This window comes from Podarcis pityusensis (genome assembly GCF_964106645.2).
Source record: "Podarcis pityusensis genome assembly, chromosome: 14".
NCBI lineage: Eukaryota > Metazoa > Chordata > Lepidosauria > Squamata > Lacertidae > Podarcis > Podarcis pityusensis.
The window spans coordinates 26,665,743-26,687,711 of NC_138039.1; the positions used below are offsets into that span (position 1 = coordinate 26,665,743).

The 21,969-nt window shown below is 43.6% G+C and overlaps 1 protein-coding gene across 1 annotated transcript in view; it reads right to left on the minus strand.

Moving 5' to 3' along the window:
- SPG11 (SPG11 vesicle trafficking associated, spatacsin) overlaps positions 1–9,641 on the minus strand; it is a 32,357-nt gene extending 22,716 nt beyond the window's left edge. Inside the window, exons 1-10 of the mRNA XM_080982074.1 lie at positions 8,822–9,641; positions 7,071–7,255; positions 6,511–6,741; positions 5,277–5,472; positions 4,754–4,891; positions 3,929–4,377; positions 3,596–3,741; positions 2,752–2,884; positions 2,104–2,259; positions 623–801 (exon numbers count right to left, since the gene is read on the minus strand). Coding sequence (XP_080838200.1) covers positions 623–801; positions 2,104–2,259; positions 2,752–2,884; positions 3,596–3,741; positions 3,929–4,377; positions 4,754–4,891; positions 5,277–5,472; positions 6,511–6,741; positions 7,071–7,255; positions 8,822–9,609 — 2,601 coding nt within the window. The 5' untranslated portion in view covers positions 9,610–9,641. The remainder of the gene's footprint in view (positions 1–622; positions 802–2,103; positions 2,260–2,751; positions 2,885–3,595; positions 3,742–3,928; positions 4,378–4,753; positions 4,892–5,276; positions 5,473–6,510; positions 6,742–7,070; positions 7,256–8,821) is intronic.
- Positions 9,642–21,969: the final 12,328 nt, after the last annotated feature.

A 21,969-nucleotide genomic window follows, 5' to 3' on the forward strand; every position in this document is an offset into this window, starting at 1 on the left:
GATCAGGAGAGGCAAGTTGGGGAATGGCAGAGAAGTGGGTGGAAGTTGTTAAGGGCACACAACCCAGTCTTAAAAACACAGGAAGTTGCCTGCTTTAGCTGAGATTCCTGCATTGCAGGGGGTTGAACTAGGTGACCCTTGGGGTCCCTTTCAATTCAACAATTCTATGATTATGAGGAAGGGGGGAAATGTCTCTCTTGCTACTTTCCCTCCATGCTATCACTTGATCATTCTGGTAGCCCTCCTACATATTTTCCTGTTCCAGGGTATCCTTTTCTGTTTGAGGCAGCCAGAACTGGACACAGTCTTCCACTGCTATACTATCAAGTTGTACTTTCAAATTCTTCCTTAGCACACAACTTTTCAAAAGTTGCTTCACACCAAGTTAATGTTTTTATTGTACTACCTGCCTTTCATTTCAATGGGAGTGTTTGGCACATAGTCTCTAGCTCTCTCACTGAAATCAACAGGACTTCCAAATGCTTAACTATGGCTGGATTCTGCCATAAATGTGGCTTTAGGTCACTCATTTTTCCTTGGGATAATGAAATTGTTTAGCAAACAGACACAATGTCTTGGACAATATATGCTCAGGCATTTTTGAAACTGATGCTCCGGTTACCTCTGTATTAAACTTTTCCCACTTCTGGCTTTGTTCTATGCAGGGCACGTCTTCTTCAAGATCGCACGTGAAGCTGATGACACTGGAAGGCTTGTGAGGGAACTTTATCATAAACATCCTAAGTTTATTGATGTAGCTGGTTAAAATATCAACACATCTGTCCAGATTTTCATCCAGTTCTGTGAAGATTACAGGAAGACACTTAATGGAAGGAACGAATGAAAACATCTCCCTGGGAGACTTGCAACACTAAGGGTAGCCCAATGAACATTAACATATTCAAAGACATATCCTACCACATCCTGTTCCGCTTGCACTGGTGCAGAGGGGGAGAAAGACATTCTCCCCTTCATTCCTCTCCTCATTACCAGTGGTGACAGTGACAACAGGAACACAGGGAAGCTTGCCTGGGCCACTCACCTGCCCACTCACAAAGGTCCACTTAGTCATCAACATGATGACAAAGGAGTCCAAATATAGTATAGAGAGAAACACACAAGATGCAAAAGTGCCAAAGCCCACAGTATGAACTGACTATAAGGTACTGATCCCTCCTGACCCAGTACAGGTGCTGGTCCAGCTAGTCTAAAGGACTAGGTTGTTAAGTCAGCTTAAATCCTGGAAAACTGACTTAATCGTTTTATGAATCACAGCTTTACAGCCCATACAGCGACTATGATTGTCTGCGTGTTTATTTACGAGCACATCCCACGGAGTCCAAAACGGCACACCTCCAACTATGTGTGTACAGGATTTGGACATTACGGTAATGGAAGAAAACAATTACCGTATTTTTCGCCCTATAGGATGCACTTTTTCCCCTCCAAAAATGAAGGGGAAATGTGTGTGCGCCCTATGGGGCGAATACAGGCTTTCGCTGAAGCCTGGAGAGCGAGAGGGGTCGGTGCGCAACGACCCCTCTTGCTCTCCAGGCTTCAGGAAGCTCCGCGCAACCCTCTGGAGCCTGGCGTGGCTTCGCGCCGGGCTCCCAAAGGTTGCGCAGAACTGCCTGCATTCCGAAGCCTGGGGCGCGCTGAAGAGCGCGCCTGGGCTTCGCGCAGCTCTCCGCAAGCCTGGGGAGACCGGCGCGGCTCCCTAGGCTTGCGGATAGCAGGCTGTTCTGGGGGCTGGGGCCGGGGGAAGCTCAGGCTTCCCCCGCGCCTGGGGGAGGGGAAATAATTTTTTTTTCTTTATTTCCCCCCCCAAAAAACTAGGTGCGTCCTATGGGGCGATGTGTCCTATGGGGCGAAAAATACGGTATACACTATTCACTGAGCTGAGGCCTGAATCGCTCCTCCTCTTCTCTCATCAAATATCACCACTGGAGAGATGTTGTTGGGTTTTTTTTAAAAAAAAGGTCACATGCAGGAGCACACAGCTTGCACATGAAAATAGCTCAAATAGTAGAAAGGTTTCATGGCTCGTTACTGGGGAAATGCAGAGCATGATGATAATTCAAGCAACACAAGCACAACCGTTACCTTCTCTGTGGATACAAATTTCACGGAGCTGTTTGTTAAGGAAAGACAGGGTGAGGTTCAGCAGCTGCTCAGAGAAATGCTTGCTCTGTGCTTCCAAATCATTTTCTCGGATTGCCATGCAAAGCAAATCTAAGGCTGGTGTAAGCTCTTCCATGCCTGTGTGAGAAAAATTAAAGCAGGAAATGACCAGAAGATCGCTTTAAAATGTCCTCCCCCCACTGAAAAAAGGATTCTCAGAAAAGAAAGCACAGCTTGCCTCCATCTTTTATATGGCATCCATTTAGCCGATTGCACTTTCTGAATACACAGAAAGTGTATCCATCTCTCCCAAGAATGCTTCGCTGAATATAGTATGTCCTTATATAGTTCTGATTATTTTCTATGTGGCTTGAGCAGCATTAATTTCACACGAGCTGTACCACAGTGAATTTCTTTCATCCTCACTACACCAGCCTTTCCTAACATGGAACTTTCCAGATGTTTTGGATCGCGATCAGTCTCGGCAACATATGGCCATGTTGGCTGGGGCTGATGGGAACCGTAGTCCAAAATATCTGGAAGGCATCAGGCAGGTGAAGACTACACTATGCTTTTCGAAGGTCTGTGTCAAAGCAATGTCCATTTCAGCATTTACATTGTTTTACTTACTCTTCAAGTAAAAATCTGACAAAGTGCTTGCAGGCTGATCTTGTAAGGAGCAAGTTGCGGAGGGACTGAAAATATTCTCTTTGTTCTTTAAAAAGAAATCCACTGTGTCCAACTGACGGTTCTCTAAGCCAGCCTAAACAGCAACAACAGAATCACTGTTAAAAATGCAGCAACATGTAGAAACAGAAGTTCTTAAATAAGGGACTGATATTCTTTTTGCAGATTGAAAAGTTACTTTCTACCAATTTGCAGGATGGTTAAACAACAAGGCAAGAACAAAGTACTAAAAAAAAAAAAAAAAAAGCATCCACGCAAGAATGCAATTAAATAAGCCAAAAAGTCATGCAACAAGCCAAGAGAGCCTGTTTTCCCCAAGCACTATTCCACTATGGACCCATAAGTGAGGCTTCATGAAGGAGGGTGGAATGTCCTTCTATCTATCAGAAAAATAGATGCCCAGCAGGTAAGAACTTCCATTTGTCTTTTTGTGGGAGGAGGACTTTCCTAGACAGGATGTGCAGCATAAATCAGGAAAAGAAGGATCACCTCATGCCGAAAATACTGCAGAATAAAAAACTAGGGCTGGAGGACAGAGTCACCAAGAGCAGTCAGTTTTGTAATGCTCCACAATTTATCCACATGGCAGTTCTGTATATTACTTTGGGTGGTGCCCTTTCCACGTAGCCTGCAAAGGCTGCAGGTTAGATAAGCTCAAAGTAAACATTTGAGGCTGTCAAAAAGAAAAAGAAAAAAAGAATCCCCTGCCAGTTGCAAGATCCCACCACTCCCAGCACTGGGGGATGTGGGAGGCACAGAACCTCAAGGGCCACAAGTGTTTCTTTACCTCCAAGGCATGTATGGGAATAGAGCATCTTCCCCATCCATTGAGCTGGCAAAGAGAATCTACAGTGCCAGCACTTCCATGGATGATCAGTCTATTCAAGAATTCCTCTTGAGTCAAGCCAAACAGAACCAAGGAGAGGCCGAGCTCTAAGGGTTATAATAAATAAAAGAAGAACTTATTCACCTGTCATATCAAACATGGTCTATATGGTACTTTATGAGACTGAATGCAATCTTCTTGCATCACCCTCACTGGTGTCAGTACTTACAAAGAAATGCTTCTGGTTTCTAGACTGCAGGCTTTGGTTTTTATTTGCAACTAAAAGATGCTCACCTGAAAGGATGGGACATAACTGCTCCTCTCTGTTACACTCAACAAAAAATGAATTTTTGCCCACACAAGAACGCATCACGTCTTGGGTCTCCAAATCCCACAGAAGAAGAATCAGTCCTTCACTCTCACTTGAGAGAGTGAATAATGCACTAAAACCTGTCACAGATTTACACTCGAGTTTCACACCATCTTCCAGTCCTCCTAAGTCTATGCTCTTCCATAGTCTGTCTCTTTTGCCTGTGTTTTGGGGATCTTTTCTTCTTGAGTTTGAAAGGACATGAGCAGCATCATGCAGAAAGGAGGCCTCAGAAGCTTCACGAGTCTTACAGTCACAGTGCTCTAGATGCAAAGGATACTGACACCAAGGCAGGAAAACGTTGGCTGCCAAATTTGAAGAATTAGATCCTTTTGTTATGTCAAACAATGAAGACAAATGTGCCTTCCAGGATCTGGAAAAAGGAGAAAAATCACATCAACATTTTTAACAATGAATCTATGAATTATCTATAGTTGTATTGCTTGAACAAAAAGGATTTGTAATACAGATAAACAGATTGGATAAGTACAAATAGTTTCTTGCCATCAAAACAACTGCAAACTAGTCCTGGGGAGGACGGTGTTTAGACATACTTGTGCATCTATTTGGAAATGATGCCACATGTCTAAGCTTATACTAATTCATCCTAACGTTCTAAAGCTGTTTTACCAGCAGTATCAGCAGTAACAGCAGGAACCAGAGAGCTAAAGTGGCAAGTAGGACTGAACAAACATATCCCTCTTTTCCACATAGATTAATGATGCAAGGCAGAAGTTCTGTAGACATACCTGTCGGTCCGAAATGGATGCTGCATAAGTTTCATGCTGTAATCTGAACTTCTGAGGTCATCCTCATCTGTCCCCTCCAACTGTTCTACAGGAAGGTTGTCAAAGTTTTTCTTGCAAATTAAATGCTCAGGATATTCTCTGCGGGGGGGAAAGTGTATATTTATAAATAAGATGATTTCAACTCCACCTTTCAACCCTCAAAAAGTTCCCTATAACAGTTAATCTAAAAAAAAAAGAATTTTCACTGACAATAAATTATAACAATAAAGAACAGTGAGCATTAAAAAGTCATTGAAAGCAATTTAAGCAGAAGGGGGAGAAAGTGAGATTAAGACCACAAACGCCCAGCACAATAAAAAGTTTTAACCATTTTCCTAAATGTTTCAAGAGAGCAGGACCATCAGACTTTTCAGGAGGGAGAGAGAGAGAGAGAGAGAGAGGAAAAGCTAGAACTGGCAAAGAATTTAAAAAGTGAAAATCTGCCTGCCCAATACCACTTTATAGCATATTGTGGCCAACCTACTTGAAGTATAAATGGAGGTCAATAGCCATGACACAACTGGAGCTGTTGGCAACCACAGCAACACTGAGATCATGAGATATATTTAACAGTGTAAGAGAAGACAGGATGTCCAGACGCTTCTCATCTTGCCCCTCTGTTTGATAGAGGGAGACATCAACATGGGCAAGGTAGGCACCATCCGTAGCATCAAAAATATCTTTGCAACAATGTCAAAGAAAGACACTTTCTGAGTCACATGAACAGGCACACATGCAAAGGAAAACCCACCATCCTGACATGGCAATCCTACGCATGCTTACTGAGACCTAATGTGCAAGACCACTGGGCACTGTTTCAAATCAAAATAGTAGACTGAACCATTCCAAACTGCATGCATTTGGACACCTCTTAAGATATTGCAACTGTCAGGCACATGGCTAGAACAATCCTCTTCACAGAAAGATTTGGTGCTCCACAAAACAAGAATGAAAGAGAAACAGGCTGTGTCAATGCACAGTGAGACAGAGCAGGGGGATCTGGGACCTTCAGGTATCAGAGCATCCCAATCTTCTCTGCAAGACAGAGAGGGCCCCTGCAAAGAATCAGAGGCAGAGGCTTAGTTAGCATCAAGTCTGGTGACATGCTGGCGGATAAAGGTACAGGTGCACCCACCCAAAGAACAAGGACTCCTTGAAAATAAAGTGTTACTTGTGAAGAAGCTCCTCCTCATGAGAAGACCAAACTTCTCAGGCCAGAGGTTTTCAACCTTTTTGAGTCCATGGCTCCCTTGACTAACTACATTTTCTGCGGCACCCATGGGGGCTCAGGAGTCCAGTTATGTCACCCCTTGCCGACAAACCTAGCAGCCTCTCACCCCTTTTCAAACACCTTCCCTTGTGGAGTGTTCCCTCAGCCTCCTCTCCTCTCCTCTCCAGAGTGCTTGAACAAAATCCTTGCATTAGCATCCTGACTTGCCTTGTGACCTAATGGGTTTTGACCTTGTTTTGATCCTGGACTATTTCTGCATCTTACCTTTTGTATTACTCAAGGCTAGCACTTTATTTATTAAGAGACATACAAGAACAAAAATATCCATTTATATATCTCAGTATTTGTCTGCTTCTTAAGCATTACTGAGCAACACAGACAACTATCTGCTAGTGTTTTATTTTACTGCTTATATTATACATTTGTTTTGCAAACCACTCTGTGCTGCAGGAAGGACAGGATTTTAAAACTCAGTTTAAAAGGATACATATCCATCCAGATTCCTCTAACAAGAAAAGAACACCTCTGCAAAAGGCAACATCTACTATCCTTTCCAGAGCTTCTGATGACAGATCAAGAAGAAAGCATTCCTCCAACTTTTCTGCTTTCAGTTCTCCTCCAAGAAAAGCAAGTTGTGCAATAATACAGTTGTTGAGCAGCATCAAAGCTTTGCCATTTTTAAATGACAGCACTCGCAAAGAGGAGATTGAAGATAAACCTGCATGACGAGGACAAAAGGGATATTTTCATATGCAGTAACAATAGGTGCAGATAAACAAGCAATACAACACAGTCCTAATAAAGATAAATGGATCACCCATCCCACAAGTGGCAAAAGTCAGGCCGTCTGCATTCAATGTTTGAAATAGCCCCACCAACGTTTATAAGCATTACCTGTCTACAGCAAGTTACAACTCATGGGCTAAGGTCTGCAATAGATACCATATAACATATTTTGTTTTCTAGACACTGCTGCAGAATGGCCTCCAAATCAATAAACAAATTAATAAACTAGTATCTTACATCTTGAATGAATGTTATACTCACTAATATTTTTAAATTTGATGAGTTGCTTCTGCGTATCTTCACTGCAGCTCTGAAAGAGTGTTGCATCACATTTTCCAACCTCTAGATTAATTTCATATACGAGAAGTTCATGGGTCTTACTGACAGCAAGTAGTTTAAGACTGTCCACTGGAAGGTCCTCATCTTCCACACTCTCCCACATGAAGCTAGGAAAGCAATACTCAATACATGAGCCATACCTCCAATTGTTCTTCTTTGAAATTTTAAGCATGCTGTGCCTTTTAGAGACAGATTACTTAACTGAATTACATTACTGTCCACTTGCACAAAAAATGATCACAAAGCTTAGAAGAACACAGCAGTTGAAAAGGACAACCAACATACAATCAATGAAACAAAAACTCTAGGGAGTGAAACCAATAATAATCTACTTGGGTTTACAATTTTGTCTATTTCTCTAACAAGAGTAGTAATACTTCCTATTTATCCAAAGAAAAATTCCAAGCAACTCAATTTCATAACAACAGAGGTAGGAAGGGACCAGAAGGTGAACTGGGGAACTGTAGATTCTGACAGCTCATTTTACATGCAGGCTCAAAGCCTCACAGCAGGTGGGGCTGTTGCAAAATGGGATGCTGAGCCAGAGAAGTGGTTGATTCAAGTGAAACTGGGCAGTAATTGGGGGGGGGGGGCGTGTTGGATAAACCATCCTCAGTGGTGTTGTTAGATCATTTTGGACTTAATGGTCTGACAGCCCCGCCCCCCTCTTTAGACAACTATGTGCATTATTGCCGTAATGAAGGCCAAAACTGACACTTCTCTTCTCTCCCTCACCCACAATCCATGCTTTACAACTACTTCCACATTCAAGGGTTGCCAACAGAGGCTTTTGGTTATGTGTCTCCTAAAATGAGGTTTTAAAGAAACAACAGGATAGTTTGTGTGGTGTGTCCTTAGTTGCAATGCGGGGGTGGGGGGTACCCATGACAATTCCTCCGATTTGCAAAGGTGATAAAGGCCCAAAAAAGGTTGGCGAGACCTAATGGTGATAATACTGAAGTCATATGCATTTTTTAACAATGCACCATCATGAATGCAGCAACAAACCCATATGTGCTGAAGCAATCAGCGGAATTGGTACTGTTACAGGTGCCACATAATAACACTTTCTGCCTTTGTAAGAACTCAAACTTTTAGTGTGGCAGGCACCTTCACTGTACTGTACTCTTTTTGTAAGTTTATTGCTTTATTTTTGTTTATAACACATAAACATTTCAGTGCCTGCTAAAAACATTGTCTAGTCAAGCCTACTCCGATGCTTAGAAACTTGATGCAAGCCTAAACTGTTATTTTAACTTTTCGGAAACTTAAAATCATGGTTAAATTTTCTTAATAATTCCACTGTTTTATCTTTCTTTTTTTGTAAACCGCTTTGAGGCCTTTTTTTTTTTTTAAACAACCAAGAGGTGCATAAATTTTATGCAACCCCCCCCCAAAAAAAACCGTTTGCTTCTGCTGCCGGGCATTTATAAACACCCTTTTGCTGCGGAGAAGGATTGTTGTGCTTCAAAAGCAAGAGTAAGTTAGCCTCTGAGATCACCATGTGGGTGGGTGCCTGGTTCCCGACTACGAAACGCTTTTAAATGAGGTGGGGGGAGCTGTCGCCGGGGGGAGGCGGGGGTCGAGTCCGTCACCTGCTTCTCTCTAGGGGGGGCGGGTCGACGCTGGACTTGGGCCCCCGCAGGCCCGGCTCTTGCTGCACCCCCACTTACTCTTCCCAGGCGCCGGGCAGGGCGATACTGCCGTCCCCGCTGGGCCCGTCCTGCCCGCCGTCGAGCCGGGCTGACACCAGCCCCGTCAGGCGCAGCTCCGCCCCCGTCACGGTCGCCAGCGCGTCTCGGCCGCCGCTGAGCTTGGCCCGGGTGATGCCCTGGCTGGGGCTGCGGAATGGCTGCAGGAGAACGCGAAGCGACCCAGCCTCCGACGCCGCCATTCTCCTCTTTCCCCTGAGAGAACCGCGACCGCCGGGTTCGTGGGTCTCCTCAGAAACCGACCGCGGCCGCCGCCATCTTGGGGCAGAGCCACAACAAGAGAACGAAAGCCGGGAGGGCGGAGGCCGACGCTCTTCCTTCCGACTAACCTTCCCAGAATGCCTCGCGGGGATAAGCTGCCGCACTACGGGCGGCGAGTGAGAGCGTTGCGAGTCGGGAAATGTAGTTCCCGCGCGCGGAAAGCCGGGCGAGCGAGCGCGTTGGACGGCGGGAAATGTAGTCTCGGTTGAGAAGAGTGCGCGTTTGTGAGTACAGTATAGCGTCGCTTTGCCTGTGGAGCGCCCCGCCCACCCCGAGACCGGAAGTGCCCGCGAGGGCCGCCTGAGGGACTGCGGGCGGGCCGGTTGATGGAGGCTGCGAGCGGGCTTGGCTCGGGGCGGGATGCTGTCGCTGGGGCTGCTCTGGCGGGCGCTCTCTAGCGGGGGGCATGAGGCCCGGGAGAAGGAGGACGACCACCAGGCCCACCACCGGCCCGAGGCCCCGAGCAGAACCGCCGCCGCCGCTGCCATGGAGCAGGAGCAGGAGCGGGCCCTGGAGGTCTACGGTCAGTGGCTCCCCAGCCCCGTCCCTATCCAGGCTTCACGGGGCGGGAGGTCTTTCGCGTCCCAGGACCCGGCTTGCCTCGCAGTTGGAGGAGGGGGTGTTTAAAAAGAAAACCTGAAACCTTGAAGGAGTGTACGAAGAGAAGAAAGCAGTAAGATAAAAATTAAAAACAAAAAACCCCAAAGCAGCTGTGTAAATCATTCAACACATAAAATCAACAATAAACAGAGAACAGTTTAAACTTACGCACCTCCTCTCGTCTGAAACGACAAGGTGCTAAAAATGCATTGAGACTGCAGCACAAACTAAACCAGCAGCCAAGTGTGTCAGAGTGCGCACTTTAAAATGTACAAATTTTAATTTCTAATTTTTACGAGAACTTACTTCTACAGCCCGCTGTCACTAATGACTAGCCAGGGGAAATAAATGCGTTTTTAGCAGAGGCCCAATTGATTCTGGGGTTGGCACTTGCCTGTATGTCCCTGAAGGGAGTGGATTCCAAAGAGAGGGGGCTGCTACCCAAAAGGCCTTCTTCCCCTTGCTTAGGACCCATGGGATCTGTGGGCACAGCCAGGAGGGCCTCACCAGACAGTCCTGTCTTCCAGACAGGGAGATAGGGAAGAAAGCAATCCTTCAGGTACCTGTTTAGGGTATTATAAGTTGGAACTTAACCCTGATCCAGTAATTTAATGGCAGCTAGCATGAGGCTCTTTTAAGCACACTGTAACATGCGTGACAACAGTATGCCAGCTAATACATTTTGTGTTGGCTTTAACTTCAAGGTCACTCTTAAGGGTAGCCCCACATAGAGTTTATTGCAGTGGATCCTAAACTTTGGGGGGGGGGGCACTGCGCTCTTGGTTCCATAAACTCATTCCCACTGCCCTTAGCCTTCCCAATAAATAGCATGATTCATAATGGTGGTTTGCATGACCCATGAAGGAAGATAATAATCAAATTCCAAATTGTAACAATTTCACATATATTCAAAATCCAATTTTAGTTCAAATTAGTTAACAATAAACAATTAATTTAGTTTAATTAATTTAAAAATAGTTTTAGTTTAATGAATTCAACAAAGCTGTTGAACTTGATCCAGTGATAACAGCTTTTCAAAGTCTGATAGTCATTTACATTTCCAGCCCCATTGCCTGTTATCTCCCCCCACTCAGGTAATCCCTTGCCCAGGTTTATTGCAATAGTTCCTTTCTTGAGGATAACAATGCATGAGTCACAAGATGCATGAGTGGCAAGATTATTTCCAAACCAGAAGAGACAAAAAAATATCCAAATACACTCCACATATGCTTTGCAGGCTCACTGGTCATGAAGCAATGAGCCTCAGAACACATTTCATTTGTTGTTTTTATCATTTGTCATTTGAAATGTCACTTGCAACCTTTGTTCCTCCTAAAGGCCGAGAGGGACCGGATTGTGAAGAGTCCTGGCAAGGCTGGCATCAAACTCCCTTTTATGTCATAAGCAAGTGGATTTTCAGCTGACTCCAGGCCTAGAGTTTGACCACTCAACCTTTTCCCCATAATTAGACACTTGTGATCTGTTTGTTTCTGCTTAGATATAATTCGAACTATCCGGGACCCAGAGAAGCCAAACACTTTAGAAGAACTAGACGTGGTAACAGAAAGCTGTGTTGAAGTGCACGAAATTGGGGAAGATGAATATTTGGTCACAATCAGGTTTACACCAACGGTACCTCATTGCTCTTTGGCCACTCTCATAGGTAAGATCTGGGGGAAGGGGCTTCTTTGAGCAATTTGTGAAGTTGCCGGTTTCATGACGTTAAGTAAACAAAGATGTTAGAAAGCCAAATAAAGGGACACTCAGTTCTTCTGGAAGCATTTCTGGATTTGTGCATTGAAACTCTGCAGCAGCATTGTGAATTATTAAATATGAATGGGTTGCAGGACCTTTCATGATGAAAAATGTTTCTTTTTGGGATAGGCTTCTTTGGAACCAATTTAACCTTAAAACTGCATCCCTGTGTAAAGCTCAACACATTATTGTCCTGATCCCAATCAGAGCTCATGCCCTGGCAGTGTGTGGTGCGAAACTCTTCAGTCTTTCACAGCTTATTACCAAATTGTAAAGCAGTTCTGTGCTTGAAAGCAGAATAGATGCTGCTCACTTCATTTCCCAGCCTTTTTCACAGTTTAGATGAGGCAACACTTCCTATCTTTAGAGCAAGATACACTGAGAACCAAGGCCAGCTCTCCCTCACATGTTTATAAAACTGAATTACAGTACAGATGGTTGAGCAATACGTTTTGCTGCATGACCACATGCCACCAACTCTTTTGGTAGAAAGATAATGGAAGGGTAGTGCTTGAAAAGAAAAATGACATCTTTTTTCTTTAAAATGCAGGACTGTGTTTGAGGATCAAGCTGCAGAGATGTTTGCCTTTTAAACACAAGGTACGCAATTTGTACACTTTTGTTTGTATTTCTAAAAATATACTGCAGCTGACTCTCCAGAAATGCATGTTTAGAGGGCTTTATCTGGCCACACATTCCACTTCCAACTTCCCCCCCAAATGTTTTGCATGTTTGCTTGTATGGGGAATTTCAAGTGGTGGTGTTATCTGTCACTCACGCAAAATGTGGTCTTAGAAGAGGACTATGAAATGAAGAACCCAGAGTTCTTCTGTTGGCAGGATTTCCAGAGGGATTGCAACCATGCTAGTCTCTTGCAGGAAGAACAACACAGATTTTTGTGACTAACACATTTATTGTTGCATAAGCTTTCACTCACTGCAGTCTACTTCATCAGGTACACTTCATGCATCTGGTGAAGTGGTTTGTAGTCTACCAAAGTTTAAGTCATAATAAATTTGTACAAGAATCATATAATTTTAGAGTTGTAAGGTACCAAAGGCTCATCTAGTCCAACCCCTTGCAGGGCAGGAATCACCGCTAATCACAGTCTTTAAGGTACCATAAGATTCTCAGGAGACTGTATCATGTACACAGCTTTGGCAGGCGTGTGAGAACTGCCAGATTGTAAGAGGCCATGCTTCCTTACCATATAACAAACCCCTGAGTGGATGTGGAGATTGCGTTGCAGAGAAAAAGAGAGACCTTTCATATTGCAAACACAAGTGAGACTTGCCCATTACAGTGGACCCTCGGGTTACGTTACTTTTGGGTAACATAACTTTCAGGTTGCGAATGCAGCAAACCTGGAAGCATATTCTTCCGGGTTTCACCACGCGCGCATGCGCAGAGGTGTTCTGCGCGCCTTGCGCATGCGCGGAAACAGTATATCACGCTGCATGCATTTGCAGAAGCGGCAGCTCTACTTGCAGATTTTTCGGGGTACAGATGGACCCCTGGAACAAATTACATTCATATCCAGAGGGTCCACTGTATAGCAAGCCATGGAAACAGTGTTGTATATTCTGTGCAGATGCATACCTGTGCTATAAAAACATATTAAGCAGTCATTTTCTCTCTCATGTAGTTGGAAATCTACATTTCAGAGGGAGCGCATTCCACGGAGGAGGACAGTAAGTATGTCTTCAGCTTGCGTTGGGGAATAAAGCAGCCTCTTGATATACATCACCAAGTGTGTGTGTGTTAAATTTTCCTGTTGAGCATGTCTTCAATCTTCTTGTGTGGCAATCAGACTGGGAGGGCCTGGCACCCAGCACCATAGGAAGTGATGCATATGAGCTAACCACGCTGGAACACATTAGCTTCTGCTTTCATACTTGTTTGTAATATCTCTTGCAGTCTTAGCATTGCATGACTTCTCTATTTATTTATCATATGCCCAAAGGTTCTAGGGTGGAAATACATAAAATTAAAAAACAAAGTTAAAAACAATATTGTTGAAACTGGCCAACATAAATTCCCTACAAGCAGAAGCAATTAAAAAAAATCAAATGTACCGTTCCCACAGGAGACACCAAACTAGATGGCTTTAAAAAAGAATTAGATAAATTTACAGAAGAGAGCTGCCTCCATGGGTCAGAGGCAGCACTGCTTCTGAATATCAGTTGTTGGAAACCACAGGAGTGGAGAGATACTCAGATCCTGCTTGCAGGTTTCCCACAACAGGCATCTGGTTGGCCACTTCTAATGTTCTTAATAAGATCTAAACGTTGCAGGCATTGGACAGCAGATTGTGGGAGGCATTCACTGAGCTCTGATCCTTGACAAATCTGTGTTTGTCTCTGTAGGACTTGCATCTTCGTGTGCGCACACACCGTGTGTGTGTGTGTGTGTTTTGTGATATTCTAGTGCATTTCTGTTGGTCATTAACCAAAGACTTCTTGTTTGTTTTTCGTCGTGCTACAGTTAACAAGCAGATAAATGACAAAGAGAGAGTCGCCGCTGCAATGGAGAATCCTCACTTGCGGGAGATTGTGGAGCAGTGTGTTCTGGATCCAGACTAGCAACCTTGACAGCAGCTCCTGTTGACCTGGGATCTTTCTGACACTTTGGTGTTCATGTCTTTTTGGGCGGGGAATGGAGGCCTTGAATTTGATACTGGACAGTTCTTTGTACCTCCTGTATATTTTTAATAAATTATTTTATATAAAAAAATCCATTTAATTTACGAAGGAGAGTGAGCCATGTATAGTCTTAGATTAATTTTGAAGGATTGTGAATTCACAATTAAAAAAAAAAAAATATTATGAAACCATTCTGTTGACACCTCATGAATATACATTGTAATTTTTTTAAAAAACAACAACTGATTTTGAAGATTGAATTTTACACATTGTTATGATGGAATGTGTTTGATTAGCTGTCAGTGTGAGAGATAAATAAAGTACAGAGTTTTAGAAACACAAGTTGTCTTCAATATGAAAACTTCCCTATAAGTTTTTTTAATGGTGTAAACCAAAGTAGATTAAAAAATATATATTTAACTAGGCATTTCTGAAGACAGGTAAAAATAATGTGGTGGCTGCAACCTTGTAGATATTTACTAGACAGTAAAGTACCACGGTAGCCTGTAGAACTTACATAAACTCAGAAGTTCTGCAGGCTTCAGTGGTACTTTAATGTCTAGGGCTGGATTGCCAATGAGTCTGTTCTGTTTAATTAATTTTGATCAAGTTCAGGTTGTTGCCAACTTGCAAAAAGAAAGTGGTTCATACAAAATTTTCTAACAACACCTTGCAGTGTGAAATTTCTTGGCTGGTAAATTGCTTTTCTTCCTGTATCAATAACAAACTTGCTTTTTTATTTATTACAGCAGCATCAACAAGTGCACGTAAAAGTGGCTCATGAAGTCATGCAAAATAAGAATTAATTAAAAAAATTAAATGTCATTTGAAACATGAAAAAGAGGCATTAATTAAAGGCGTGATGGGGAAAGGAGCAAGATAACTCTTAATGAGGAATTCTGATGCACACTGAGAACGTTTGGAAAGTTTTATAGAAATTTTCTGAAGTAAAGCTTTTTTCAATATTCAATTTTGTTGAATTTTAACCAGTTAAAAAGAACCTTCATTTCCCTAGAGGTGTTCTAAGGAATAAGAGTTAAATATTTCCTTCAACTTTAAGCTGTAAGTAATAGCTGCTTTTCAACTTGGAACGAAAGGAAGATATTCATAGCGGTGCAATAAAGGACAATCTTTTTACTGGAATGTAGTACTGTAATGCTCTCTGAATTCTGCTTCATGCCTTCTGTTCTTGACAGTGTCCTGTTATGCCAGAAGCGGTTTAGTCACGCTGGGCACGACCCAGAAAGGTGTCTGTGGACAAACTCCAGCTCCCTTAGCCTAAAAACAAGATGAGCACCGCACCCCATAGTCGCCTTTGACTGGACTTAACCGTCCAGGGGTCCTTTACCTTTTACCTTTACTACCTAGGCTCTTATAGTCAGGTGGGGGGGAAGACTCAGACTATGTCTTCCACCCTCCATCTCTCAGCCAAGTTCGCGCTGCAGCTGTCTCAACCACAGAAGCCTTGCTGTACCAAGGCAAGGTTTTTGTGACCAGTACCTGTTGGAAGGAGAAATCCCCACACTGTAAAAACTGTCTTTGCTGTTGTTCTGGTGCTGTTCCTCGCAAAGCCAGTAGATGACACTCCTGTACTAATTAACCCTTCCTGTGGGCTATTCCAGCCTCGTGCTTCTCTGTGTGTCTATAGAGGGGGGCTGGGGAGCCTTTCTCAGCCCCAGAGACACATTTGCTTGCGGCTGACCATCTGCCAGGGCCAGACACAAAACTGGGCAATGGATGCGACACTTGCCTTTGTACAGCAGACAGCTTTCCAGCCTCGCAGAAAGAAGCCAGAGGTTTCTCCTCCACCCACTCTTCTCTCTCCTCCATCCAGGCAAGCGAGAGGCAGGATCGTAGTTCAAGGACACTTTCCAGCCAAACAGAAGCACTCCAGAAGGCCATAGAGCAGGGCTGGTGAGTGCCATGGCCTGAGGAGGGTCCCAAGGGCCAGATACAAAGGTCTGGGGGGCCACTTCCAGACCCCAAGCCTCCGCCTTGTTAGTAATACAGCTGACCTCCTCACACTCGGGCACAATAGTTCAGCTGTGAATTGCTTTGGCTTTTCCCGCTATCATTTACACTTTCATATCCTGCCTCCTTGCAAGGAGGTGTACCTGGTTCTCCCCACCTCCCCATTTTATCTTCACAATTCCTCTGTGAGGTAGGTTAAGCTGAGAGGCAGTGACTGGCCCATGGTCACCCAGTGAGCTTCATTGAGTGGGGGCGGGATTTGAACCCAGGTCTCTCCCATTAACCCCTATACCACCCTGGGCATTGTCATAGATGTCAACAATCCATGTTTGGGTATCTGGGGGCTGCATTTCCTCTCATCCCCAAAATCCAGAGGACTTGGAATGTTCTCCAGCTAGTAACATGAAGGCAACTAAAGTTTCTGTTAATTGCTTGTGCAATTAACAATAATTAGCAACCCACCCATCCCACACACATTTATTGAGACAACATTGACATCCTAGCAGCTTCATGAGCTGAATGTGAGTTGGGTCCAAAGTATGCAAGTATCCAGTTATATGATGGTCTTCAGTTGGAGGGTGTCTCCTTTGGGGGGGGGATGCTTTTTTGTCTGTCATAGCTGATTGGAGGGTGTGTTTTACCTGTAGATTGGGGTGAGATGATGAACTACCAGTTTTCCTTATGTGATTTTTTGTAAAAAAAAATTTACATTTTCAATGTTTACATTTCAAAATAAACATTTTACATACTTTTGAATATCCAGTGACTTTCCTCCTTCTCCTTCCATGGTTCATTTTACATATTTTACTATAACTATTTAGGTCAGTTCTCCACTTTATCATCACAAATAGATTACACTGCTGATTTTATCTTAATGCTGTGTACAGTTATTTTCCATAAAGTCAATAAATATTTTTCACTCTTCTTTAAATATATGTTCTTCTTGCTCTCTTATTCTGTATGTTTAACCTGCAAGTTCTGCATATTCTAACATCTTAAGTAGCCAGTCCTCTTTACCAGGGACCTCACTCACTTTTCATTTTGGGGCTAACAGAACTCGAGCCGCTGTTGTTGCATACATAAAGAAACCTTTCTGACACCTAGGGATTTCTGTCTGAATTACTCCCAATAAGAAGGATTCTGGTCTTTTGGGGAAGGTTATTTTAAACATTTTTTTCAACCCGTTAGAAATCATTCCCCAATATTCTTTTACCGTTTTACATGTCCACCACATACGAAAAGAAGTTCCCTCCATATTTTTTTTACATTTCCAGCACATATCTGATTCTGCTTTATACATCTTAGCCAACCTACTCAGAGTTAGATATCATCTGTGAATCATTTTCATATAATTGGGATTTATTTATTTATTGCAGTACCTATGACAGTTTCTTCAATTTTCAGATGCACCCCCCCAGCCCAAAAAAGGCTGGAGACTCAATGTTTAATCACACTTTTAAAATCAATTTTACTGGAATAGGCATTAAGCTAAATGACCTGACAATTTCCTGGATCTCACCACCGTTATCCCTCTTTACTTATTTATTTTTTAAACCAGTGTTTGCTCCTTTCCAATCCTTCGTATTGGAGGACAATTTTTTGGGGGGGGGGGGCGAGCTGCATATTCCTGTTAGAAGCTTGCCAATTTCAGAAGTGTGTGTTTTGTCTTATGAGCTCTTGATTGGATGCCAATGAAACCTTGTGAATTACTAATTTTCAGTGTGTTGATAACCCCTAGAACTGTATCTCTTCACACCTCCAGTCCTTAAAAAAAAAGCCTGATCCTAGAAACTTGCCTCAAGTGTATTTCCGTTATGGAATCTGTGGTTTCAGCCTGTTGCCTAGCTACCTCCTTCCCCATCCATCTCTGCTCCACCTAAACAAAGCTTGTTAAACAGAATCCCTCTCCACTAATTTACACCTGGAATCTTTTCCCATGGCTCTGTATTATTTGGAAAGCTGAGCGTTTCCTTTCCTCTCTCATAGTAGAGGATGTGTGTTCGGTGAATGGAGCACACCGCAGACAAAGTTCCCATCTGTGGTTGACACATGATTCTCTCTGGGGCTTGGGAAACAGATCTGCTGCTCAGAAAGGATGAGAAGCAGGGGGTGGTACTCAATTACACTCTCATGAATGTTTGGGACAATTCAAACATCTGTTGGGATTTCCAAGGATTTGGAACTATGACTCTTCCTTTGTAATGAGCAACCCTCGGAGGCACGAAACAGACCGCCCTCCGAAGGCTGTGAAAATGAGATGTTGGAGCATGTTGACTTTTGCTCTGCGGACTGAGGGGTGGTCGCCTAAAACATCAGGAGGGTACCAGATTGGAGGAAGCTGACCTAAGGTGTCCAAGCGATGTACAACAATCAAATAGGACTTGAAAGAGAAACATACAGCGAGGGGGGTGAAAAACTCTTTGATATAAGAAGAGATATGGCCAATGACCCATCTGCTTCCACATCCTATTCTCACAGAAGCCAACCAGATACATATGGGAAACCGTCAAGCTAGATTAGAGCACAGAAGCATTCTCTCTGTAGTTTCCAGAAGCTGGTACAGTGGTACCTCGGGTTAAGAATTTAATTCTTTCCGGAGGTCCGTTCTTAACCTGAAAGTGTTCTTAACCTGAAGCACCGCTTTGGCTAATGGGGTCTCCTGCTGCTGCCGTGCCGCCGGAGCACGATTTCTGTTCTCATCCTGAAGCAAAGTTCTTAACCCGAGTGAAATATACTTGGAGTCGAGAGTGGATTTCATGCTCTTTATTCAGCTCATAGTGGTGAGGAGGAATGGAAGTTCCCCCAGAATGTCTGCTTTTATATACATTATTTACACAATGGGCCCCAAGTGATTGGCTAATTCCGGTATTCACCTGTAGACCAATCAGGTTGTGGATTCACTTCCACCTGGAGCTGGATTGGGTGGCTACTGTGGACCAATCAGACTGCTGCATTCTGAATCCTATTGTTCTAGGACCAATCAGACTGCTGCCTTTTGGATCCTATTCAACTCAGTACATAACACCGAGGTACTATTTCTGGGTTAGCGGAGTCTGTAACCTGAAGCATCTGTAACCTGAAGTGTCTTTAACCCAAGGTACCACTGTATTCAGAAGCATTGCTGCCTCCAACTGTGGTGGCAGAGTATAACCTCTATCAAGGCTAGCAGCTATCGATAGCCCTCTCCTCCTTGAATCTGGCTAATCCTCTTTTAAAGCCATCCAAGCTGGAAGCCATCACTGTCTCCTGTGGCAGTGAGTTCCATAGTTTATGTGCTGCACGGATAATTTCTTTCTCTGATCTGTACTGAATCTTCCAGCATTCAGCGTCGCTGGATGTCAACAAGTTCTGGTGTTATGAGAGAGGGAGGAAAAAATCTATAGTGCAAAGAACTCATGGGAAAACCTTTCCCTGCTTATCCTTCCCTTTGGAAAGAAAAGTGTTTTCACATTTCTTCCAATTCCTCTGGCCACCATGTGTGAAGAAGGGACCTCATGAAGCTGAGAGGGGCCACAGTGTGCCTGCGTGTTCATTGCCCCCCTCCCCACAGGCTCCCTCCCGCCGTGGCTGGTTCTTGCGGGGGCTGCGAGAGCTCCAGCCCTCATTTTTCTGCATGGCTGAGGCTTCGCAGATGTTCACCCCCGCTGGAAAATCTGCTTGAAAGCTTTTCCTTCATGCAGATGCCTCGTGCCCCAAAGGGTAAGAGCTGGCTGATGCTGCCTGTTACAAGAACGCAGGTTTCGAAAATAATAATAATAATGGTTCCTCTTGCTGTGAAAGTAATTTCCTCCTTTTGAAAATCATCTGGATTACATTGTTATCTTAGGATGGGCTTTCTGTCTTTGCTGTTTAGGACTTAAAAAAACAACAATACAGTATGGTGAGCACTCTTTCTCCCCCTGCTTTGGAGTCTTTTCCTTATTGAAACCAGCTGAAGGCAGCATTAATGTGCAACAAGACCAAATTTTTCTTTTGGTAAACGACATGTGAGATGGGGTATCTTCTTGGTAACAGAATTAAATGTGAAAGTGTTCAACATATTTTTTTAAATTTTTGTTTTGGAAAAGGGCAAGAATATTTGAGGAACAAAACACTTAATACATAAAAACTTCAGGACTACAAACACCTCAGGTTACAAATACTTTGGGTTACAGACTCCGCTAACCCGGAAGTAGTACCACGGGTTAAGAACTTTACTTCAGGATGGGAACAGAAATCATGCGGTGGTGGCGCAGCAGCAGTAGGAGGCCCCATTAGCTAAAGTGGTACCTCAGGTTAAGACCAGTTTCAGGTTAAGACGAGACCTCTGGAACGAATTAAGTTCGTAACCAGAGGTACCATTATACTGTAAATGCAATTTGTTCCCAGACTTCTGAACAACTACTTCCTTCTGTGTTTTATCTTCTGTTGATACCAACAGTGGATGGTATGAACTATACAATCCACTGTATCAATATCAGACAGTGCAGAATTAGTCTGTAAAGCTGTTATATATTTGTTGGCTGCAGCCAGACTGAGCATCACCCAAGGGTAGAGAAATAAGCCAGACTTTCCCCTTAACATCTGGTTTAAGAAGGGCTTGCTTATTGCAGTTTCAGAATAATTTACTCATTCAGTGTGTGTTTCACAAGGCACTGCAAAGCCAATGGACTACACCACTATGGGGTGGATGTATTGGATGCATATTAGAAAACAAACCAATGGTTGGCAGGTTCCCACCTAATTTGGTACTGATTACATAAAGAAGGCAGTTTCCATATGTGCTGTAGAAGGAAGTGAAGAGCAGGTGGTAGCTCATCTAGGAAAAGGAAAACTGTGATCCTAAACCTCCACTGCCTTGTGAGACATCTTCTGGAGAAGAAAAGGCTAAGGAGTAAACCCTATACCATGGGTAGGCAAACTAAGGCCCGGGGGCCAGATCCAGCCCTATTGCCTTCTAAATCCAGCCCGCGGACGGTCCAGGAATCAGAGTGTTTTTACATGAGTAGAATGTGTCCTTTTATTTAAAATGCATCTCTGGGTTATTTGTGGGGCCTGCCTGGTGTTTTTACATGAGTAGAATGTGTGCTTTTATTTAAAATGCATCTCTGGGTTATTTGTGGGGCCTGCCTGGTGTTTTTACATGAGTAGAATGTGTGCTTTTATTTAAAATGCATGCTGAGTTATTTGTGGGGCATATGAATTCATTCCTTTTTTTTCCAAAATATAGTCCAGCCCCCCACAAGGTCTGAGGGACAGTGGACCAGCCCCTGCTGAAAAGGTTTGCTGACCCCTGCCCTATACAAAACTGGAGTGGCGTCCCTTGGATGGCACCTTGTACGCCTCCTTCCGGCGACTCCTGCTGCCAAGCTGGTGCCAAATGACTGCGCAGAGCATCACTTCACTTCCCTTGTACTGGCAAATTTGCATATGTGCAGGATGGGAGCCCAGCTGTTGTATTCTCTCCGACCTTGTGCTGCAAAGTTAGTACAATATTAACACAATGGTCTAGAAAAGCAAAAAGTATCACCGTTCACAATAGCAACCAGATATGACTCAGTGTTTACAGGAAACAGACTTTTGGAGAACAATCTCATGAGAATGAAAAGACGGCGCTACTTTTTCCAGCCACGTGCCGAGTAGAAAAGGCATGAAATCTACTGGGAAGGAGGTTATTCTCTGGCATGAGCCCTGCTGAAGCGGAGAGATGCTCAAAGAGTGGAAGGGGCACTTTTGTCATTTTCTTGAGACTCTTGTCAATTTCAGAGACTTGTCTTAGCTTTAAATTTCACAAATATATGAAACAAACATTTGGCTGATTAAACAATCTGGCCTGTCTCAAGTAGACAACTTACATTTTGTTGTTGGCATCAGTTTGTCTTGAGAGACAATGGAGTATGC